The sequence below is a fragment of the Lutra lutra genome, chromosome 3, assembly GCF_902655055.1.
Source record: "Lutra lutra chromosome 3, mLutLut1.2, whole genome shotgun sequence".
Classification (NCBI taxonomy): Eukaryota; Metazoa; Chordata; class Mammalia; order Carnivora; family Mustelidae; genus Lutra; species Lutra lutra.
In genome coordinates this window covers 148,235,826-148,261,559 of record NC_062280.1, presented here as the reverse complement: position 1 = coordinate 148,261,559, position 25,734 = coordinate 148,235,826, and the positions used below count along the sequence as shown (strand labels likewise).

General features: G+C 36.3%; 1 protein-coding gene across 7 annotated transcripts in view; it reads right to left on the bottom strand.

The window, feature by feature from the left end:
• Window positions 1–305: 305 nt before the first annotated feature.
• ELF1 (E74 like ETS transcription factor 1) overlaps window positions 306–25,734 on the bottom strand; it is a 107,139-nt gene continuing 81,710 nt past the window's right edge. For 6 of the 7 annotated variants that reach the window (XM_047720065.1, XM_047720064.1, XM_047720063.1 and 3 more), the window contains 7 exons: window positions 23,403–23,583; window positions 18,782–18,889; window positions 16,799–16,966; window positions 11,396–11,479; window positions 10,272–10,464; window positions 8,680–9,129; window positions 306–2,339 (listed from right to left, as the gene is read on the bottom strand). In XM_047720065.1, the coding sequence (XP_047576021.1) occupies window positions 1,739–2,339; window positions 8,680–9,129; window positions 10,272–10,464; window positions 11,396–11,479; window positions 16,799–16,966; window positions 18,782–18,889; window positions 23,403–23,583 (1,785 nt within the window). In that variant the 3' untranslated portion in view covers window positions 306–1,738. Of the gene's footprint in view, window positions 2,340–8,679; window positions 9,130–10,271; window positions 10,465–11,395; window positions 11,480–16,798; window positions 16,967–18,781; window positions 18,890–22,311; window positions 22,373–23,402; window positions 23,584–25,734 lie in introns of those variants that run through there. The other variant, XM_047720067.1, reaches the window with a different exon arrangement.

The window sequence follows — 25,734 nt, the reverse complement described above, 5'->3', positions numbered from 1 at the left end:
CTCTGTCTACTTGTGATCTCTGTCTGTCAAATAAATAAATAAAATCTTTAAAAAAAATAAAGTGTATTGAATATTATTGCTGGGAAAATTTTATGGTTTTCTAATTTTCAGAGCTTGATGACCCATTGTGTGCTGTCTGGAAACCACAGTTTGGCGCAGCGGCAAGGAAAAATGAGAGGATGACAATTCTGCAATTATAATCTGACCAATGGAGCTTGTTATACGAACATTTAGTAACACTGTAAATGCTAGCAACATTCTCTGTATATTTGTTCTCAAGAGACATTTGTTTGAAAACACAAACATTGAGAATTTTTACATGATTTATTTAATAATAAACCAATTAAAGATACAAAAATGTTTAGAGGATTCCAAAATTTAAATTTTTGTTTAAATACAAATTCACTCCATAATATGAAAACATATAACATTAGACCTCTAAACAGTGATTTTTTCATCTACAAAAATTTCTCCTTTGCTGTACTAGAAAATTTGCAGAAAACATTTTTTCTTGTGAAATTAAATGTACATTATTTACAGTTGAAAAAGTAATCTAAAAACTATTTCATTTCAGAGACTTAGATATAATGTATATTACCTTTGTATGCAACCCCCCCACTCCCAATAAAAAATGATCCAAAATATAAAGCAATTATGCTTTTATAGCAACTGACTACTCAGTCAGATGAGCTCAAGTCTTGGTTGCTTTCCGGGCCCTTAAGAGCGAGCCCTGGATCTTTCAGATCGGCAGTATAGCATTTAGCACTTGGCAACATTAAGTTTACTAATGACCACAGTGCACAGTGGCCTAAAGAGTTAGTTAACAAAGTATTTAGGAAGAATTCAGAATCATAACAGATCTTATAGATAACAGAAGAATGAATTTTGTAGGGCCACTTTTCTGTAATGTGTTAGCTACATCTACATTAAGAAATAAGTGATAATGTTTTAGTTGATTTAACTTTAAAATATAGGGGCTAGAAACCTCAAATTTAGAACCAGAAAGCAAACTGGAGATCATCAAGTCTAATCCAAAGCACCCCTTCCTTTTTTGAGAGAACTGAGGCCCAGAAAGATCCAGTGGCTTTGCCCAACATTATACAACTATTTAGCAGGACAGCCACTCTTGAAAGGGCTGATGCTTTTGTACCATTCTGCTTCTGAAGTAAGGTTCAGCCATATCATGGACATTTTCCAATTTTTCATGTTTTTTTTTTTTACATATTCATATTGCCTAAGACAGTGCAACCAAACTAACGTCAATCTAAGTGAAATCATAATTTTAACAAAATAGAAAACAGGTGTCTTGCATTTGAAAGAGTCAAGACTTTAACTTACACAAATGGAATGAAAATAGTTCCTACATAAATTTCCTGTTGCCTTATATTGAAGTACTATTTACAAAAGAACCAGAAAAACTAATACCATGTAAAAATTGAAAAAGAAACTTTAAAAATGCTTACGATATAGCAACTGGGAAAAAATCTGAAAAGAAGGACTTCATAGTACAAAATTCCTGTTCCTTCACAATCTGAAACATTTGGAGAACAAAGAGGAACACTGGGGTTCCCTCCCTCATCTAACAAAGTCAACATTAACTCTAAATTAATATTTTTAACAATGAGCTAAAAAATTAGGAACATCTGTAGAATTTCTCTTAGAATCAATCAGAGAGTTTGCAGGCAACTGAAAATGTTCAATTAAAAACCAATCATCCACAATTCCTTTGGCGTATTTATTAAAAAGAGTTGGGTTCCAGCAATTCATTTTGTTTCATAGCTACCTGAGAGGTAAATCCACTGGAATTGGATACCACCATCACGTAAGGCTGTGGCTGCTCAGTTTTCTCACTGTCTTCTTTCAAATTATCTTCGGCTTCCTTTTTCTCCACTTCCTGTATGAGTGTTTTTGTGTCTTGAGCTTTGATAACTGACGTGATGACAGTGCCGGGTGGGTGGGCAACGAGTTGTGAACTTCGAGGAGAAAAGGTCACCACGGGAGTCGTAGCACTGAAGGACGGAGATGAAGCCACAGTGACGGTGCCATTGCAGATGGACTGGACGTTGCTGGTAAGAACCTGCTGCACATGTGCAGGGCTCAGGACAATGGAAGGAGGGGAGCCCGGCTTCTGGGACTGGAGCATGACATTTTCTTTCAATACTGTCATGGGCTGTGATGATGGAATGGCTTGTAGAATGAACTTCTGAGACCCAGCACCCGAAGATGGATCTGTGCTGGCTATCACTGTTGTGATTGGCACAGTCTGGAGTGTTACTGTATGCAAAGGTTGATTCCCAGGAGACACGACCACTGGAACTTGGGCTGGAGCCTGTAAAGTCCTATTGAGATGATGAAATTACAGAAAATCAGCATATTCTACATTTAAAACTTTAATGTTTGATAAGTCGTTTTGATAAAATAGGAGTCGTACATTTGGAATGCTACTTCCCATATCTTCGACACAGCATAAACATCATACCAGACCCTGTATTATATGGAATGCCTGACACAAAACTTTTAAGCCATCAAGTGTGATACTATCTGATGGGGGGGAAAAAAGTCTGTGCAAAGTGCCACATTAATGCAAATGGGGATGCAATTTTGTTGGGGAAGGAGGAGGATATCAAAATGCTTGGAAAAGAAGTTACGTATGAGCCGCGTGAAAGGAAACTAGGAATTTTAAAACAAACGTATTGGATTCACTCTCATTATTTTTAATACTTAAGGGACAATGCTTATCCCCAATTACCTAACTTCATAGGATTGTAATTGTTTTCAACCTGTTTTTCTATATATAGAGGAAAAATGTGCAATTGCCTAAAATTAAAAAAAAATATCAGTCTTAAATATATATGTGACAGAACTATCAGAAGAAATTTTGTGGGTTTTTTTTTTTTTACAGAAGAGATTTAATAGTTCACAGTTCATATCATATTACACAAAACAAGTCATGAATATAATTAACTCATGAGGGTTCTTTAGGTTGCCAGAGCAAAAAATAAGGGCAAGCTCGACAAAAGTAAATAGAAGCATGTTTTAACAGTTTTCTTAGCTCAATTAATCTTCACAGATTTTAGCCATAAAAATAGAATTTAACATAAAATCCTTTAATGTAAACCTAGTTTATGTAAGGTTGTTAATTTCGGTTATTAAAGAAATTTGTAAATGATATTGTGAGTCAATCCAATTTTAAAAGTTCATTGCTGTGGAAATTATAGTTATGACCATTGTTAGCATAAAACAAATGCAGTTGAAAAAACTCAGCATCTGGACCTCAACTGTGTTTCTTCTGGATTCTGTAAAGCTATTTTACAAAAACAATAGATGACTGCTACTTCAAATGATTAACAGCTAGACTGGCCCCCACAGTCCAAATGTTAATCATTGCACATAGATTATTATAGGCAAATTTTAGTAAGTTACAGTTATGTGGCCTGTCACATAGGTGAGAAGTGAAACTCCGGAGAACACAAATGGATTAGGTGGAAATATGAAAAGAAAACTCAGAGCAACTTAAGAGAAACTCAAAGCAAGTGGAAAGACACAGGATGACTAGAGCCTATGCACAATGATAGGATTCTGATTTCCAAGTTCAGATTCCAACCAAGTTGTCACTGTGAGGATCAGTCTAGAGTAGGATATTAGCAGCTCTTTTAGGACAGAGCCAGAAAAGAGTATGAGTCAGGTAATGAAAATTTAATAGGTGGGCAGGGGATGACTAGAAATAAAGGCCAGATCTGCTGATATTATTGGTCAAGCAAGGAAGGGTTGGTAGAATACAGAATAACTTTGGGAGTTGGGCAGCTTTTCCAAAATATACGGTGCCTCCTTTCTCCCCCATGCCTACCTGCATCAGGACATCTTGGGTAGAATCTGAGCCTGGTAACTCTGGGTAACTGACCCTGCAGCCAGAGATCATTTCTTAAATAAAGGGCTTCCCATGACAAGCATTCATGTACATGTATATACAGATAAAATAGTACACACGGTGTACAGTGAGCACACAGATTGTATCTAGAAATATGTATAGTCTTGCCACCCAATACGTACTATTATCCCCATTTTATATATAAAAAATTAAATGCACAAAGAGGGTGAACAGTTAGCACGAGGTGACCAGTTAGATAAGGAAAGAGGCCATCTGACTGCAAGGCCTCTGTGCCTTAGGGTAATTACAACACACTGCCACTTCCTCAGTCCTAAATAACTTTAGCTAAAGATGATTATTGCCGATTATATCTTTAAGCTGTGGGCAATTACACACCTTTAATACATGACTCCACCTTCCTTTTTTCCTCCCTCAGGTGTGGTACAAGAAGAATGTACTTGGAAATTTTCCATATTGCTAACCAGGGCTACCACTAGACTTTCAATGCTTTTGTTCAAACTAGAAAAAAGACCTCAAAACAACAGACTGCCATCTGCCAGAAAATACATATACTCATCTATAATATCTACAGTGTAAATATACTGGCTTATTTAAACAAATTCTAAAATAACTAATTTTCACTAATAAAAAATTCAGAGACTAAAGGTAAAATACTATGCAGCCTTTTCCCTGCTACAGAAATTTTAAATTATTTTTGTCTTAGTTAATGATTAAACAGTCATTTGTGTCTGGTGATGTTATATTATATAACAAAGGTTATAGTATAGTTAACTACTTTATACAAATTTCCTAAGCTGCTCGTAACCACTGCTACAATACCAGAAATTTAAAATACCTCAAAGTTTGAGATGAAAAAAGATATACAGTATAACATTTAGTTTTTACTGTGTATCTACTCAGATGTCAAGAATGTCATTTAACTGTTACAATCACCTGTAAAGTTAAGTATTAGCTTTATTTTACAGATGAGGAAACAGACTCAGAATAGTGAATTAATCCGATTCAATGTTACATCTAATAATCGACAAGGATGGAGGGCTGGAAAGTAATTGAAAGAATATACATTCTTTGTACTCCATTACTTTGTTTTTAAGATAACCTACACATTGGGGCGCCTGGGTGGCTCAGTGGGTTGGGCCTCTGCCTTCAGCTCGGGTCATGGTCCCAGGGTCCTGGGATTGAGCCCCACATTGGGCTCTCTGCTCGGCGGGGAGCCTGCCTCCCCCTCTCTCTCTGCCTGCCTCTCTGCCTGCTTGTGGTCTCTGTCTGTCAAATGGATAAACAGAATCTTAAAAAAAAAAAAAAAAGATAACCTACCCATTATATATTTTTAGAGGCTAATTTATTCAAAAGACCCTAACACAAACTATTAGTACTTGAAAATACTATACAGAAAGAAGTTATGCTAGGTAGGCATATGGACTTGCAAGTTTACCAAGGGACAATTTCAGGAAAAGATTTGACCAGAGGTTTACTTTTGTTGTAGTTGTCTCTTTAAATAACATGAAGTCAGAGTCAAAGTCAAAATTTTTAAAAATCGAGCACATATACCATAAATCACTTAAGAAAAGCTTAATAGATTTCCACATAGAAACATGCAATTATGTGAGACAAAAAGACATAAGCAAAGGAAAAATTGAGAAAAGAAAAAACATGTTGCTACTTCATTGTAAATAACTGGTAATTCACGAGAGTTATGTGAATCAGCAGGCAGGGTGACAAATCATTAAAGCTCACTGCTTTGGACTAAACTGCTTGCATTAAAACGCTGTCCCCACCACTTACTAGATGTGACCAGGCTCCTTGGCCTCTCCTTGCCTTGGTTTCCTCATCTGTAAAATAGGAATAATATTACCTATATCTCATTGATCAGTGAGGATATTAGACATTAATATATGGAAAAGTGTATGAAATACAGAGAGTGCTTTGAAAGTGTCAGTTCTTGTTGTTACATTAATAATCTAATTTTAAGTCATATATATTCCATCTTAGCTACAGAAAAAAATCTTTAAGTGGTCTTTGATTTTAGTAATAAGTAGTTATAAAATTAAGAAAAATATAGCCAAAGTACTCTTATCCTTCTTAGGAGTGATAACCTGGTTACCTAGGATAATCTCTCTATTCTTAAAAGCTGGATGTTGAAATGTTTGAGAGTGATATGTCATAAGGTTGTCAACTTACTTGACAAATAGCCCAACAGAAAAGAGGTTATAAATAAATACAGAGTGAAAACAAGTAAGGCAAAAACGCTATCAACTGTGAATCTAAAAGGATGTATATAGGTGTTCATTGTACTATTTCAAACTGTCGATATTTTGTTTCATAATGAAAATTTGGAGTAATTATAAAAAAGACAAAAAATAAAGTACTAAGCAAGGAATTAACCTAATGAAAAATGATTCTAATAATACAATAAAATTTCAGAGTAATATGTACAATATGCATGAAATTTCAGACTTTTCTTTCTTTCTATATAATGGAAAGGAACATCGGCAAAACCCAAGTTACTATATTCAGCAGGTGTCGGTCTTCAAAGAGCATTATTATTCATTAACTTTGGCCTTTCCTCATCTAGTTATTTCAGGGAATAAAATGCATTCCATAAAAGGTTTAACTACATTAAAATAAGTAGGATTTGGGGGAAGATATAAATAGAAGTACACCCAAAAGAGAAAAGAATATTTTTAAAAGTCAAAAGAATGATGAAGAATATGTGTATATACATACACATAAATATAAAATGATTTTTTCAACAAGGAAGTATGTTTTAAAGTCTGACAAGTTAAGTTTTGTTATTTCTTCATTACATAAGCAGTCCACTTAGAGAACTCATTACTCTGAAAGGAGATACAGAATGAATATAGACACTATTTCAAAATAAGTTCTGTACATCTGAAGGGATGCTATGTGCCAGACATGAGGTTAAGTGGTAGGAGAAGAGCAATGAGTGAAACACGGCTCCTTCGGTTTAAATGTATAGGAGGAGATGGGCACTGAAGTCAATGGCAATGCCTGGTTCACTGACCAGACTGCGGTGCACCCAAGCAGGCAGCTTTAGCTAGAAGGCAAGGAAGGAATCCGAGTAGAGAGTGAGAGCTGGTAGCTGATGCTCCAGAAATTTGACTGCGCTCTGTGTGCAACACAGATCTAACAAAAGCTGCAAGAAGGTAACATAGCAAAGCTGTGACTAAGAGTCTTGCATAGGTTGAACTGAAGAGAAAAAACAGTAGAGGCAGGAAGCAGGCAGGGAGTCCACAGAATAATCCAGAATAATCAGGGACCTCGGACATGAAAATTCTGGAAAGTACACCAAAAGAGTTTGCAAATCATGGATAGGGAGTGTATTATAGTGTTTTAATATCTGGCACTGAGTATCATTCAGAAATTGCCATTCAGAGTAACACTGCATCCAATTCAGTATCACACTTTAATACCTTTCAGAGCTACAGGTATGTGGGATTTTTTCATGGGGGGGCAGGCATTTATTTTATCCTCAAGGTATAAAAAGCAAACTGATTACAGATGCTTAAAAATAACGGAATCACTCTAAGAAAGGGATCCCCTCTGATTAGCTGTGGCCATGTACTGTTTCCTATCAACAGAAATACAGTGATAAGATGACAAAGAGTCTAGAAACCAATGAGAGGAATCACACCAACTAGATACTCAGTCATCACACATAACCAATAACTGACCTAGAGGAAAACGAAACATTAATAGGCAAATAGAAAAATAAGTACTCCTTTAATAACAGTTTGAGATTATCATTCCTGTCCAGTTAAAATGGGGAAAATGAAATTTTTACACTCCTTGCAAGTCAATTTTCATGATGCCAAAAGTTTAAATGGACCATACAAGGAAGACGGGAATATCTAACTCTGTCTTGATTCCGGGTACTGTTTCTTACTTCAAAATCAACTGAATAAAACGCCGGCATTTATATTTTGGAATATTCGAATGTAAGACTGTGAGACTGAAGTCACTTAATGAAAGTATTCAAAGAATCATTTTTATTGGATTTGGAAGGGCTCCTATATTTTATTGTAATTCATATTCTGGAAACTCATGATAGTAAAGGGAAAAAAATACTGCAAACGTCCATCTAATTTTCTGCCCTTCTCCTTTTCCCCCATCCCATAGCAGTGAGACCAGTCCTAAATTCTGCAGAAGACCAGTCTAAAACTGATGAGGTTTTCTTTGGTCAGTTTGTTTTTCCTATCTTTCCTGGAGCTAGGAGGCAAATTTGATTTGATTGCTATTCTTCCAATTTCTGCCACTCTAAAAGTGTGAAAAAGTGAACCTTAGATTCTTGGCCTCCCTACCTCTTTAAACTTTAGAACTGTTCCATGATAGAATCTTCCCAAAAAAATAATGTTATTTCCTGGAACTCACTACAATGCAGGTCAAGATATGTCCGCTTATGTAGAATTTTTATAGCTTCTGACTTTGAAAAAAAAGGATCTGAAACCATTCTCTGGATTTTCTAATATGTGGATCCCTTCTTGTAGGGATCTATCAAATTATACAGAGGTATAGTGGACAAGATTTAAATGGATAGGATAGCAGCAAGTAATGACAAGGTTTAAAAATAAGAAATCAATGATACAATCAGAGGGCTGATGTTACACACACAGCTGCTGAAACCAATCTGCTGAACAAGACTTCTAGCTTTAAAAATCAATATAACTTTTATTTTCATTTCCGAATCCCGACCCAGAGTCATCAACAAATGATGACTCTGGTCAGAAACATCACATAAACATATGCATCAGTAACTTTAGTTTTCTCACCTAATACTCTGAACAGAGGAATTTAACGTTTCGTCCTGCACGCTACTGGTGGTGCTTGCTTCTCCTTCTGGGACAGCCTGTACTGGCTGGACGACATGAATAGTCCGGAAGAGCTGGGTGGGGTACGGAGATGGTGTGGGCTGCACTGTCCTCAGGACTTCTGATGGCTGTGCAACTTCCGCAGGATCTTTGGGTTTTGTAGCTTTAGGATTCCCTGGTTTGAGAACTGTAGTGGCTCCTCCTTTAATCCCCGGACTTGAGGATACTCTAGATCTGCTTGCTTGGTTCCTACTTGAAGTGGCTGTTGAAGACAGTGAAGGATCCACAGACTCGATGCTGGAACCTGGGTCCTCATCGTCTATATAAATAAGATCTTTCGGCATCTCCTTAAACTGATACACCAAGCGTTGACCTTCTACTTTTGCTAGGATACCCCTTTGGTAATAGTACCTATTCAAAGCAGACAATTTTAACAATACTTTATTTGGTTAAACATAAATTAAAATTATGTTCAACAAAATTAAAGTTCCTTAATTATAAACAAAGGTTTTAAGTTGGAAACAAGTGGGAGAAGAATTTCAAAATGAAGCACAGTTATTTTTTATGATAGTATAATTGAACTTTTTTTCTATATAAGTGTAAAACACATATACTCACAGATAAAGAAAAATCCTTATTAGCAACTAAACCTAAAACCAATTCTGATAGGGGATTGTTGATAGAATACATGGATTATCCTAGTCATTCACTTTTCTTCCTTTGTCTCCCCTTTTTCCAATTTGCCAGAATAATAAAATCTACTACAAACCTCAAGAGTTTATCTCCCTTCCGTCGTTTATTATAATGTCCCTACCAGTTTAAATCTGATTCAGTGAATCTGATTCAGTTTTCCATACAAAATTTAATGATGTACAAACAGAAGTGACTCAAATTTTGTCATTGATTTTAATTAGATCAAGAATCTAAAAAGTGTGAGTTAAAAAAACAAATATACACAAACTGTAACTAAATAGTTCTAATTTAAGAAGGTTATCTAATAACTCTTTCTCAAACAAATGCATATCTTTAAGAATAGATAACCTGATCACAGAAAAACACACTAAAAGTGAGCTTCGGAATAAAATGATAACCTACCTAGTTCAAAATGTTCACAATGTCTAATATTATTCTTGAAGCATTTATTCCAACATAATACAGATCATACCTGATATTTACGTTTAAAAAATGCATCCTCTTATTAAGTACCTGATTACCGCTACTTAATTTTGTGCTGAATTCAAGTTTAAGGGCTCAAAACATATGAGCCCCATGGTCAATTTATAATTCCTGATGATAGTTCACATTTTCTAATCCCTTTACAAGTAAAGTATCTGTTGTTTGCATGAAGATTTTTTTTAAGAAAAACATTTCCCTAGATCAGAACAAGATTTCAATTTAAATACAAACTGATTTCTATAAGTAGCATGGTTTTAGCTCTTCAATAATAAAATTCAACATTTTTGTTATCTTCTACCTTTTTAGAAGTTACCTAGCTTTTTAGTATTTAGGAAACAATATTCTTAACACAATGAACAACAAAAAACTTAACATACCTGAGAGCTCTTCCCATGGTCTCGTAATTCATGTCGGGTTTGTTTTTGTATTTCCCCCACAACCTGGATACGGCTTTGGAATCTACCAGTTTAAAAATGCCTTTTTCTCGCTGGGTCCATTTGATATATTTAGGACAAGTAGCTTTGTCCTGGAGCAATGCCAGTAAAAATTCCCAGAGATAAATTGTGTTTCCTGAAACAAAAGCAATTTCTGTTTAACTGACCAAAATTTCACTGGAAAAGAGCAAAAGTAAACACAACTAAAAGTTTTATAAGTTCCCTCTATAATCATACAAAAATATTACGCAACTTGGTTAGCACTGGTGATAATTTTTAGGGTCTAATATAGGTCTTTTTATTAGTTCCACATCAGATGTCTGGATGGATCAATACTGGCAATTAGATTTATGATGACTTGAGAAGAAAGCACTTTGAGATGACTTTTTTCCTACCTCTTTAAGAACCATCACATAAAAGAACCAATGAAGAAGTGTTGTACAAAACCTTTCAACAGTTGTTCTCTTTGTATCAGAGCCCGTGGATTGGCTTTAACAATCTTCTTCAAATTTGGGCAGCAATTATGAAGATAGGAGAACTCCAAAACAATCTTATAAAGTGTCTATGAACTGAAAAGCTAACCTGGCTGAACTCTTCCAAAAGGCTCAATATTAAAGGACAGATTATTTTGACAGGTATGTAAGAAAAATCTATTAAATGGATTTCTTGGGCTCCATTATTACCAGTCTCTATTTATAGAAAGTACCATCTCTACCTTTTTAAAAAAAAAAATTATTTATTTATTTGTCAGAGAGAGAGAGAGAGAACACAAGCAGGGGGAGCTGCAGGCAGAGGCAGAGGAACAAACAGGCTCCCCACCGAGCATAGAGCCCAACTCGGGACTCGATCCCAGGACCCTGGGATTATGACCTGAGCTGAAGTCAGATGCTTAACTGACTGAGCCACTCAGGCATCCCCCAACTATACCTTATAAGCATCTGGCAGCAAGAAGATCCACTTCAATAAGTCAAGAGAGCTGGTTGATTTTACTTATGATATGTAGGTATTTTAAAGCAATCTAACTGTTATTTGACTTGTAAGTATTGTAAGGGAATTATTGTACTTACCCTTACCATCTTTGTTTTTCTTCTTCACATATATGTTTGGCGTAGTGGCCGGGGAATCTGGGCGTGGAGGTTTTGTTTTTCTCCCTGAAAACAGAACAGCTCTGTGTAAGGATTTGCCATCAAAAGTGAGATAAAATGGACAATTTAGCTGTTTATAAATGCTATTTGGTCATTTATCCAAAATTTCAAATGCCAAGTACTTTACACACATACACAATGTTACACATACTGGTTTCCTAAAATGCTGTTTACTCAAAAGGAAAAGACCTTCAGTGAAAATTTATCATTAGTACAGGTAAGGTCACAAACAATTTTATGTAGGAAATGACACATCAGCTCATTTCTAAAAATGAGGTTAAGTTTGAAACATTTTGAGGTAACAAAACTGACATGGCTTCCTTAAAATTGGGGGAATTATTCTTGATATTGATAAGACTTGGGCTCAAAAAATAAGCCAGGCAGGTTTATCTGTTTGTTGGTTATATACGTATTTTACAGTAGGAAAAGTCAATTTTCAGCTTTTCTCTCATCTGCATACAGGTAGTTCTTAAATACTGGAAACTTTCCAAAATTCTAGAGATACAAAAAATGCATGAGGCAAAATTCTGGTGAACTACATTGTCAACTTTTATTTTCCCCTGTATTTTGAAACCTCTCATTTTTCTACACTTCTTTTAATTCACAGCAAAACAAACATTATAGTTATGTGCCATTCAATCTCTAACTCCACTTTGACAACACTAACTGTAGTATGTTTAGACTTAGTTTGGGTCAACCAACTATTCTAAAGCTTTGTGATCTTCTTCTGGCCATTTATCTAGAAGCACAACTTGGTGGCAATGTTGCCTGGGATTTATATTAAGATGATCATGCTATCTGAACAGACTAGCATTCTGTACCTGAAAAACAATGAAGATTATAAACGGATACCTTAGTGTATTTTACCCCAGCATTCTTTTTTCTTTTTCTTTTTAATTAAGTAACCTCTCCACCGAATTCGGTGCTCAAAGTCAAGGCTCAAGATCAAGAGTCTCATGTTGTACCGCCTGAGCCAGCCAAGTGCCCCTTTACCCTAATATTCCTGAGGCGGAGCCTATCTGGTCCAGATCACAAGAATGAATTCTGGGTTAGGATAATATAAGGCAATAACTTAGCAGAACAGAATACCAGAGCTAAAAATCACAAGGTTAGTAACAACACATCCCCAAACCAAACAGGAACACCCTTCTGAAGTTAGGGTGAGTAAGAATCAGCGAGAAGTGGATCAAAAGATCACTCTTCAGGCCCCTCTTAATGCATAAATATAGAACCTAATCAGCCAGGTTTCTCCATTTCTATCACTACAGTCATCTGCAGAGAACCATTCATGAGGCAGATACTTCTGGGTGACTGTGTCAATGGTAACAAATATTAGGAGCAAAGACTTCAATTAGCTTCCATCCCTCCTACCATCTTATTTTATGCCTTCTATTTACCAACTTTTTCTGATAGATAGCATTTTCTTCTTCCCACTGTTTTCACCACTAGTTTTAGTCAAGGCAGAGACAGTTGTTAAACCTACCCAATATCCACCCTTTCCATCATCTTCCTTACCAGTCAAGGTGGCATAGCTTCATGTGAGTTCTACGTGAACTGGGTATAGGATTTTTGGGTGACAGTTAGTTCTTCTCAATACTTTGAAGATACCCAACACTTCCAGCCTCTACTGGGAGCTTCTAAGCTGCCAATCTAAAAATCAATCCTCTTCAAGTAATGTAATTTTTCCCTGGTATTTTCTTTGTTTGTTTGTTTTTGGAGGGGGTTGGGGGGGTGTTCTGCATTTTTACTATAATGTATTTAGGCCTGGATTTCTTTGACAGTTATGCTACTCAGGATTCACCATGCTGAGATTTATGTCACTTTGGAAAACTCTCAATCATTATCTTGGAATACAGTCTCTTCCTCACTCTACATGTTCTCTCTCTCTGAAGCTTTGATTAAACATGTAGACCTTTTCATTCAATCCTCACATCTCAAACTCTTTCATACTTTTTATTCTATATCAGATCTATATTAGAGCTCACAAATTCTCTTTTAAACAGTGACCCATATATTATGTGTTCTATTGGGTTCCTTTCACATCAGTCTTCCTAACTAGAATGTTAGTCCTTCACTTTAAAAATAGCTTTACTGAAGTATGACAGACATAAAATGAAATTGCATATGTTGAAAATCTACAGTTTGGTACCTTCCAACGTAAGTATTGACTTGTGGAACCATCACTAAGTTCAAAATAGTGAATATACTCTTCACCCCCAAAAGTACTTTGTACCCCTCTGTAATCCTTATACCCTTCCCACTTTGCCCAATCCAAAGGTAGTCAATTACTCACAGATTTTATCATTAGAGGTTAGTTTGCAGTTCCCACAACTTTAGATGAAGAGATACATACATATATATATATGTATATACATATATATATGGTGTGTAAGTAATTCCTTTAGCATAATTATGCTGAAATTCATTGTTTTTGTTGTATGTATCAACAGTACATTCTATTTTATTGCTGAGTGCTATTTCCTTGCATAGATACACCACAAAGCTGTTTATCCAGACAGCAGTTGATAGGCATTTAGGTTGTTTCAAGTTTTGGGCAACTACAAATAAAACTGCTAAGAATATTCATTCATGCAGATGTTTTTCTATAAATGGGTAACTTCATCTCGTTTGGGTAAATACTGAGTAGAAGACTGGCTGGGTCACATGTTAAGTATGCATTAAATGTTTTAAGAAACTGCCAAACTGTTTGTAAAAAAAAAAAAAAAAAAAATTTCTCCATGCAGTAAGTTGGGGTCATCATAGGGCTCACCTCATTTGTTTCCTGTTTCTCAGGGATCACTGGCTTTTGTTGACTTATGTCTTTAGAGGCACTGTTTCATACATCGTTGTCTGTATTTTTAGTTGTTTTAATAGGAGGGTAAATCCAAGTTCTGGGGGTTTATTAAAAATTTTTTCCAGCATTATTGAGATATGATGACATATAATTGTGTATTTTTAAGGTGTACAATATGATGATTTGATATACTTCTATGATGTAAAATGATTACCACAGTAGGGTTAGTTAACATACCATCATCTCACATAATAACTAATTATTTTTTTGGGTGTGAACATATAAGATCTACTTTCTTAGCAACTTTAAAGGATATAATACAGTACTGTAAACCAAAGTTACCATCCCGTATATCAGATCCCCAGAACTTACTCATTTTGTAACTGGAATTTTGTACCCTTTGACTGACATCTCCCCATTTCCTTAACTCCCCAGCAATCACCATCTCTCTCTGCCTCTACGAGTTTGGTTATTTCAGATTCTACACGTAAATGATAGCACACAATATTTGTATTTCTCTTATTTGACTTAACATAATGCCCTCAAGGTCCACCTATGTTTTTTTAATGCTGCAATGAACATGAGAGTGCACGCATCTCTTCAATATCTTATTTTGATTTCTTCTGGATACGCAGCCAGGAGTAAGACTGCTAGATCATATGGTGTTTGTAGTTTTAATATTTTGAGGAAACTCCATACTGTTTTCCATAGTGGCTGTACCAATTTACATTCCCACCAACAGTGCACAAGGATTCCTTTTTTCCACATCCTTGCAAACACTTGTTATCTCCTGCTTTTTGATGATAGCCATTGTGACAGGTGTGAGGTGATAGCTTCCTGTGGTTTCGATTTGCATTTTCCTGACAAGTAGCCATGTTGAGCATATCTTTTCAGGTACCTGTTGGCCAGCTGTAGGTCTTCGTTAGAAAAATGTCTTTTCAGGTTCTCTGCCCATTTTTTAATCAGGTTGTTTGGGTTTTTTGCTATTGAGTTGTAGGAGTTCCTTATGTATTTTGGACATTAACCCCTTATCAGATATACAGCTTACAAATATCTTCTCCGGTTCTGTAGGTGGCCTTTTCATTTTGCTAATAGTTTCTTTTCCTAAGCAGAAGCCTTTTAGTTTAATGTAGTCCCACTAATTTTTGTTTTTGTTGCCATATTCCCAAATCGTTGCCAAATCAGGTTCTGTTATTCCATCTTGTCCAGAAGAGGAAGTTGTACCTGGTATTTTGTAATAGTCTCATTCTTTGACCTTGTTTTTCCTTCTTTTGCCTTAATAATCGTAGTCACAGTCACTCAAAGTTTCTATTTGATAATTCTATTATCTGGAGTTCTTAGAGAATGCTAGAATCTTCTATGTCTTCTGCTCCTCGTTCAGGGATTCTCTATCTTTTGTATTCTGTAACATTGCAATGTGAGCTCACCTTCAACAGGGCTTTGTTTGAGGAAATCCTGTCAGCCTGGGTTTAAATGTATGACTTGCCAGAACAGTTTTATACACGAGCTTCTGCCTAGTACCCCAACGTTATTGCCAGTCTGGGGTCACTTTTACGTTAATTACTTGGCTGGGAATTTCTGAAGTCAGTGATCATTTAAAATCTAATCATAAACCTAGATTAAAGTAAGCCTAAGATTATGAATTCTCACAGAATGAATTTTTCCACTCAGAGGCCCAGCTGAGAAATATAAACTTCCATGACACCTTTCTGTGCCAATGGGTAGACTGTTTTTCCCAGGAGGAGAGAGCCTTTCAAGGATCCCGATGACAGGCTGAAGTCTCTGGTAACCTCATCTTGCACTGGACCAAGACACAAGCCTCAGCCTCTGCATGGGCAATCAGAGTGGCGTACCCATCTCAGCCCTTCAGAGATGCGGCAGCCTCGGCTCACTCTGTTCTCATTTTCCTCTTCACTTTGGGCTCCTGGACTTTCCCTTACTTTCATCTGAGGTTAGGTTACTGGGTGGCTGGTGATTAACCAAGATACTAAATTCAAAATATTACGCAAACTGGAGGAGAATCAGAAGGCAATGAAATGGAAAGAATGTCAGACTTTAGAATGCAGATATGGTCCTAATGAGTGAAGAGTGAAAAATTCCCTTTGAAATTTAAATCTAATTAAAACCTAGTATTTTCCTCTTTAATCACTTACCTACTGATTTCCAACTCATTATTTTTCCCACTGGAATCTTATATTGGAATCTAAGCTAGTGATTTTCAAACTATGTCCTGTGGAAGGAAGCTAGAAACTAAGTGCCCTTACCCAAGCTCTTTCTGAGTTTGGACAAAAGGATTTAGATAAAAGATTGAGGCTTTAAAAAGTTGGAAAATCCCATTTCTGCAGGATACACCAAATAAACTGATTTTTTAATGAATCTAATGTGAAGATAAATAACTTTTAATTTATGCTTTGTACCCTCACTTTTTCTTATGTAAGTTTTAATTGGTGTAGAAATACCCTTGAATAAAAATTATGTTTAGATTCCACATCAAAATTGGACTGTTTGCCCTAAACAAATTAACCACCCACCTTTCTTTCTTTTAGGTTGTTCTGGTGATGATGCTCCTGGTGAGTTTGCATATGTCTCTTGAACCTGCTGAGTCTCCATCACTTCAGGAATCCCATCTAATGTGACGGATACATGGGTGATTGGGGCAACAACAATGTCATCTTCAGATGAACTAAATATATTATTATCTAATGGAAACAAAATCAACTAATTATAATCAAACTTGTATTATAAATCAAACTAATTTCATCAGATAATTTCTTGTTTCTCTGAGGATTAAAGTAGAAATAAAATCTTGAAATCTATTTCCTTTTTATTTCCTCTGTCTGAAATTAGGCAACCTAAGTCAGACAGGCTTGACAGGACTAATTCAATGCCCTTCTTTCTTGACTTCTTATCACCAATTTATCTTATTTCTCTTCTCCATTCTTCTCTCATTGCTGCTGAAGTTATTCTCTGAAACCTGTCTGATTTGACCATATAATTCTTCTATACAAAACATTATACCCGAAAATTATTAGGAAAATAAAACTGACCTTTTGCATAGTTTATAGAGGAAAAAGATGGTAAGAACAAGCCAAACTCCATAGCCTGCCATATGAAGCTCACACAATCTAGATCAAACCTACCTTTCTACTCTCATCTCCTACCTACCACAAACCTTATACTTCAGCTATACCAAACCATTTTTATCTCAAACATTTCACTCTTATTTACAGGTCTGTCTCCCTGGCTCAACCCATTCTCTTTATCTCCTCTAACCACTAAAAGCTTATTTGTCTTTTATAGTTCAGGTTAAAACATTCCTTCCATAAAGCCTGTCTCTGAAAGTCTCAGCCAGAGTACTCTTTTCTTCCAGAATACTTTGCTATCCCTCCCATGGCCTTTATTTTTGGCTTTTACATAAACAACTACCTTCAAAATTAATCTGTAAACTTGAGAGGAAAAAAACAGTTATCTGTTCATTTGTATATCACATTATTGCTTAATGCACTGCTGTGCATACAGAAAATACTCAACCACATCTTAAATTCATTTAGTAATAATTAATTTACGAGTTTGACACTTTGTCAGAAAAGCCTAAAGGAAACATGGATTTATTTATTTATTTATTTATTTATTTATTTGGAAACATGGATTTAAAAGCAGATCAAGGGGCGCCTGGGTGGCTCAGTGGGTTAAAGCCTCTGCCTTCAGCTCAGGTCATGATCCCAGGGTCCTGGGATCGAGCCCCACATCGAGCTCTCTGCTCAGTGGGGAGCCTGCTTCTTCCTCTCTCTCTCTCTGCCTGCCTCTCCGCCTACTTGTGATATCTCTCTCTGTCAAATAAATAAATAAATAAAATTTAAAAAAAATAAAAGCAGATCAATAATGTGGCAAGAAGTTTCCTTCTATGAGGTGTTAGAAATTTTTTCAATGATTTTTGCCTATTCACTGATGAATACTCATACAGATCATTAAATTATAATAGTTTGGGCCATAAATGTTCTAATACTTTCACCAATGAGGTTACGAGAATAAATTCTGCCTAATCTGCTATTTGACAACTAAATAAATTGTTTTTATTCCTAAAAATTTCCTTCCTCAATTAAAAAAAAAGAAGTCTTGTTTAACTGAATACTTTAGCAAAGGTGTCTCAACTCGTATTTTTTCTTAAAGATTTTATTTACTTATTTATCAGAGAGAGAGAGAGAGAGAGAGTACAAGCAGGGGGAGTAGCAGGCAGAGGGAGAGGAGAAGCAGGCTCTCTGCCAAGCAAGGAGCCTGATTTGGGATTTGATCCCAAGACCCTGGGATCATGACCCGAGCTGAAGGCAGCTGCTTAACCAACTGAGCCACCTGGGCGTCCCTCACTACTATTGTTTCTTAAAATGTGCTTGGGCCACAAAACATATCAAACATGCTCTCTGGTCTCTTGGTATTTGCCATTTAACAGAGGATGATGGCAAGAGTAACTTTTCCAAGTATATTAATATGAATAATCATGGCACACGACCACTCACTTATTCGTTTTTCATCCAGCATTGGGCCAGGAGAATCCATATTGAGGAGTGCCTCAGCAGCCTCGATAGTTTCGATCGTTTCATCCCCATTAGGACAGGATGCTTCAACTACAATATATTTGAAGAAAACACGAGTTAGCTATAAGACCTCTGTTGCTCAAAAACACACAGGTTTTGATCTCTTGAACATCACTTAATACTTGGGTTTATATATATACTTTGTATCAACAGAGAAAATCTAGATTGAATATGACTATTAAATATTTCTCTATTTCTTTTTTCCTAGTAGGCTCTAGGTAGGCCCCCCAGCACAGAGTCCAACACAGGGCTTGAACTCATGACCCTGAGATCAAGACCTGAGCTGAGATCAAGAGTGCTAATGCTTAACTGACTGAGATACCCAGTTTCTCATTTTTTACTGCTTCTTTTCCTCTCCCTCTCTTTCTGCCCTTCCCCCTGCTCATATTCTCTCTCTCTCTCTCTCTGTAAAATACATAAATAAATCTTTTTTAAAAGTGGGGGGGAAGGCACCTTGGTGGCTTAGTCAGTTAAACATCCAACTCTTTTTTTTTCTTTAAAGATTTTATTTATTTATTTGATAGAGACAGACACAGCGATAGAGGGAACACAAGCAGGGGGAGTGGGAGAGAGAGAGAGGCAGGCTTCCCTCTGAGTAGGGAGGCCGATGTGGGGCTCGATCCCAGGACTTTGGGATCATGACCTGAGCCGAAGGTAGAGGCTTAACAACTGAGCCACCCAGGTGCCCCAACATCCAACTTGGTTTTGGCTCAGGTCATAATCTCAGGGTCTTGAGATTGAGCCCCACGTTGGGCTCCATGCTCAGAGCAGAGTCTGCTTGAGTTTCTCTCTCCCTCTGCCCCTCCCCCTGTTCTCTCTCTAAAATAAATGAGTTTAAAAAAAAAAATAAGTTAAAAAATAAACATATTAGATATAATTCAATCCATTAGTTACTGTCCTTTTGTATTTCAAATACGAGGAAAGTTAAACATGTTTAGTATCAATGCTAGTTTGTAAAACTTTGTTTATTCCATTCAGCTTCAGTGCTTAGATTGAGAAAATCAAAATAAATGGCTAGGTCCCACAAGAAACAGGAAAGAAAACCAAAAAAAGTTCATCTAGCTTTTAAAAACAAAGAAAATGTCAGCCCTTCAATAAATGGATGACAAAAATTTCTTCTGGCAATAATAAACCCCACAAGCTTTTCATACATGCACTTTAAAACTTCTCTGGAACAGATTAGCTGTGATCTAGCAACTGGTTAAAATCTATTTATACCAAGGCCAGAAAGCAATGACACTATTATAACTTAGGGAATAATTTATTAAATACATTTGATATTATAAATTACTAAAAATTGTGTTTGAACTTATAAAAACAAATACATAGGAAGAGACACATAATAGTATTATTTAAAAGAGAAGATTTACTAATGAATATAGTCATCATGGTTACCTTCTGTTTGAGAAAATAGCATTTGTACCATCTCTGCTAATAATTTTATTTTTAGATCTTTAAAGACTGGCAATGGATGGAGAATCTCCACATACAAAGAACTCATGGTCAAATGATTTTCAAAAAATTGTTAAGGGGTGCCTGGGTGGCTCAGTGGGTTAAGCCGCTGCCTTCGGCTCAGGTCATGATCCCAGAGTCCTGGGATCGAGTCCCACATCGGGCTCGCTGCTCAGCAGGAAGCCTGCTTCCCTTCCTCTCTCTCTGCCTGCCTCTCTGCCTACTTGTGATCTCTCTCTGTCAAATAAATAAATAAAATCTTTTAAAAAAAAATTGTTAACACCATAACCTTTTTCCAAAGGAAACCTTATGTGGAACTCTAACATATAAACAGATAAAAGTGGCATTTTACCATTATACATTTATTTTATAGGTTTAAATATATAACAAACTTGATAGGAGGTCAAGATGATAAAAATAAAAATACTGTGATGACCAGGAAAATTTGAAATCAGGGCACACCACTGACACCTGCAGTCTAATATAAGCCTCAAATCCATAAAAATAAATCAATCTTTTTATTATTGAAAATTTCAAACAAAAATCAAAATTATGGAACATAGTATAATGAATTCTCACATCTCCATTCTCAGCATTAACCATTATCAACACAAGGTTGATCTTCTTTCATTCCTATTCCAATTACTGCCCCCAAGGTCTCCTCACACACACCCCACACCCACTCCCCAAATTATTTTGAAGGAATCTATTTCATCTCTAAATATTTTAACGTATGTATGGTATGTTACTGTCATACCTAAAAATATTAACAATTCCTTAATATCATCTAAAGTGCTACCTAAGACTCAAATGTAGTTTATAAATTCTTCTTTCCCTTTTCTCCCCCCTTGTAGTTTCTGAAAAGCACAACATTCTTCCCTCTCTTACTCTGAATTTAGGAGGGCTCCAAGGATTCTTCGCTTTCTTATGTCATTGCTCAAACAAGGATGGAAGAGATAGATAAATAAAGGCTCAGGTTGGAAAGTAAGAAAGGGGAGGGAGAAGAAATATGCAAATAGCAAATCTGGTTTTCAAGATATGGCTTGTTTCCTAGACCCCTTCAATACCAGTTCTATTCTCCAGGAAGGAAGGAGCATGTTTGTATTTTGCCATCAGCTATCTTCAAGTCCAAGCCCAAGAGAATGGAAACACTAGAAGAAAGAAGTAATTCTTTCTTCTAAAGATCTAAGATCTGCTTCCCTAGTTTCAATTTCTTCTCTTTAGTCATCAGACTACCCTGATGACTAAAACCAGGAATGAATATCCCTTCACTGGAGACCCTCATTTCCAATCTACAGAGACCGTGTAGCCTTACGCTAAGGCATCAAAAAGTTACGACAGAATATACCACAAAAAACCCAAGAGCTACACAACAGATATATGCACAGACATGATCATTCTGTTATATAAAACATGTAACTTACTGTCAGTAATGAATGGAAACCTCTCAACCTGAGTAATGTAATTCCCTAACTGGTAAGGAAAAATCTGATCAGTCTAGATTTATCAAAAAAGCTTTCATTGGGTTCCTCTGAACAAAAATGTGAATATAGGAGAACATAATTTGTAAAAAAAAAACAGAACAATACAAAAACTAAGAGTTGTCTGTCAATGTTATCAGTGGAGACTCAGCCACTTGGTGTGTGATCTTAAGCAAGTCATTTCATTTAACCTAATCTTTTTCTTTTTCTGTTGTGAGAATTAAATGAGATAATGAACTTTTAAAAATCTGCCTTAAAAAAATAAAATCTACTATGTTAATATGATGCCCTAAGAAGACAATGCCATTTTGGTGGTATTCTTGCTCAAAATGCATTATCTCAGTATAGTCATGAGAAAACATTACACAAATAAAATTGAGGGATGCACTACAATGTTTTTGTTGTTGTTGTTGTTTTGTTTTGTTTAATGTTTATTTTTTTTATAAACATATAATGTATTATTAGCCCCAGGGGTACAGGTCTGTGATTCACCAGGTTTACACACTTCACAGCACTCACCATAGCACATACCCTCCGTACTACAATGTTTGACCATCACTCCTCAAAAGTGTCAAGGTTACTGAGAGACAAAGAAAGACAGAGGAACTGTTATAGACTGGAAGAGACTAAGAAGAAATAACTAAATGTAATATTATAGATAGGATACTGAAACAGAAAAAGGTCAGTAGTTTGAAATGACCTGTTGATGACCTAGTTGGCAAATGAAGTGTAGGTTTAGTTAATAACACTGTGACTAAGGTTAATTTCCTATTCTTTTTTTACATTTAAGAATAAATATTCAGGGGCACCTAAGTGGCTCAGTTGGTTAAGCATCTGCCTTCAGCTTGGGTAGTGATCCTGGGGTTCTGGGATCGAGCCCCATGTCAGGCTCCCTGCTCAGTGGGGGTGCCTGCTTCTCCCTCTCACCCCTATTCCTGCTCTCTTTTGCTCGCTCTCTCAAATTAAAAAAAAATAAATATTCAAATAACCTTTGCTTCCAATAATTCATTTTCTTAAACGCCTCTACCTCCTCTGGCCCAGATAAATCAATGTAAGTGTATAAAAATACAAATGTGTGTACCAAATTCTAAAAGGGATGAAAACAGCATTACCACTGCCTCACACTTACACTATGAACTTTTCATGTTTCAAATATGCTACTAGTTCTGACTGAACCGGAAGAGAAATCTTCTTTAAACCCTAGTACTTGATCCTACATTTGGGTCATGGCCTCTTATTTTGCTTCCTGTGACAGCAGGAAAAGAAGAACATTCCTATCTTTTTCCCTACGAACAACTTCTCATTGTTATCAAGAATACAGAGTTTGGCATAGAAGCAGCATTCAGTGACTACCTCACAAGTTCAGTTGGTCTGGTCTTTCTCACAGACCTCTAGTTTGTCACATTCATCTCAATATATCTAGGAAAGAAGGAAGGGGAGGAAACACAGATAGATGCGGAAGAAAACAGAGTTTCCTTCTCCCTGCTCCAGCCTCTGTAGGTAATGGAGTTAACTTGACACCAAGTTAGGGACTTCTTACACCCCAAAAAACACAGGGCAAGGAAACTGCCCCAAACTATGCCTAGATAAGGTGCTGGAGGCACACACACCTGTAAGCGTGATGTCGTCGTCCTCATCATCTATGATCTCTTCTTCAGCGACATCCAGGGAGCTCTCAGTAATCATGTCATTGGGCTCTTCCACACAGGCTAGACCCGCATAACCATTGAGAATGTCAGCACCAGGAACATGTTCCACAATTACAGCAGGAAAAATAGCTGGGTCACCAAGCTGGCAGGGGTGAGGGAGAAAAAGGATTAACAAGGTGTTTGCTTTTGTTAAATACAACCAAAAAATATTTTATATTGGACATCACTTTAGTTTTTCTATCATCAGCTACTTAAATCTTGACACTCTTTCTGGGCTACAGATTTATTATCAATTTTGGGTCTTAACAACCAAGTTTTCATTGGAAAATCCTATAAAAGCATACTTTTAAGGCACATTAAATAAAAAAAAATCTAATATCATTAATTCATAAAAAGTGGCATACAAATGAAATGTACAATTAAATAAAATCTCAACAAAAGTTTGACAGGGAAAAAACACAGAAGTTTAATAAATATTATGTTGTCATTGGCACACAGGTTGTGTTTAACCCTAGCTTTTAACTCAAATGGGAAAATTAACTTTCATTTTCTATCTAGTCAGAAGATCGTGAAATTTTTGATCATGTCTATCACTATCCTTCTATATTATTATTTCTATTTTTTCTGATTTGATAGTGGCAGACACTCCTCCTTTAACCCTAAATAATTCAGTGTATACCTTCTAAATACATGAATATTACCTTATATACAGAGTATAATTAAATGTTTGTAGCACTACACACTGAGATTAAATACTACTTCTTTTGTTTATTTTATAAGTATTTGTTTTAAGCAAGTGCATATCAACTGTAAGTGATTTAACAGCTAAATCTTGAGATAATCTTGATACAACTATCGAATCTTGAATAAATGTTACTTCTATTCTAAAAATTTAACTATTTCAACTAAACATTAAGATATCACAGGTGCTAAACATACTATCTATGCCTTCAAGAATGCTATGCTCTGAAATTTATAGTTAATAACCCTAGAACATATTTGGATCATTTTGTTTCAAAATGTTTCCTATTTCAGAAAAGAGGAAGTTAGAAATAACTGACTCTCCAAATTCTAAGTTTTAAAACAGAAAGTAGGAGGCTCACAAAGTGTGCTGTAAAACACACACACACACACACACACACACACACGAGAGGAAGTCTATAAAATGGCCAAAGCAAAGCATAGTCACTGGGCTTTCCTTTTCTCTTCTTTAAGAGGCGAACGCTACACATGCAATCCTACCTAGCATGAACACATGGCTTGTTGAAACACTACTTCTCTTGTAAAAACTCAAGGTTAAGCTCAAGGTTAGCTCAAAGTTAAGCCTCCTCCTCTAAGGAGGCTGAGCCCAGAAACTGACTTAATTTTCACATGATTTCATTTTTATGCTGCAACAACTCTATGTACCAGGTAAAAATAGGGCTTATCCCCTCCATCCATTGGCAGAGGAAGAATTAGATTAAGAAATCTACCCAAGGCTACCCACGAAGTCAGAGACAGAGGCATGTCAAAGCAATTCCCAGCGGCAGTCCTCACCCAAATGAAACCAACTCTATTTGGCTCCTGAAACTGGGGTAGTGAGTGTTAAGAGTATGGGTATTAAAAGGGGTAGCTCCAAAATTTTATCTAAATCCACACAGTTCTCGAGTCTCAAATAACTACAGATATTTGTTACGACTTTCTTCCTTGTTCAATTCTACTTGCCAATAAGTGAACTGGAGGAAATGGTTACTGTACTCTCCAGAATTTAAAGGTCCCAGAAACATGCTGTTTGTACAGTAATCAATGCTGTTTCTCCAAAAGTGCCCCTCCCCAGAGACAACCCCTGCTACCAGTTTCTTTGTTCCTTAACAGAGACAGTCTATATATAATGAAGCCTACTTCAATTTACCTTAAATAATACTTTTAATTTCACTTCAAAGATTTTAGTAACTTTTAAACTGTTTAAGAAAAATGTTGAGTGCAACTGTAGAGCAGGAAATTTAGTTTCCTTTGAAGCAAAAAAGCTTTAGAATGAAGAGACACGTGGTTCTGTGATTTAGAAGGTAGCAACATGTAAAAAAGAAAGACTGTGTCAGAGAAAGACAACTATCATATGATCTCCCTGATATGAGGAAGCGGAGATGCAACGTGTGGGGTTTGAGGGGTAGGAAAAGAAGAAATGGAACAAGATGGGATCGGGAGGGAGACAAACCATAAGAGACTTTTAATATCACAAAACAAACTGAGGGGGGTGGGGGGGTAGGGGGGTAGGGAGAGAGTGGTGGGGTTATGGACAGACACTGGGGAGGGT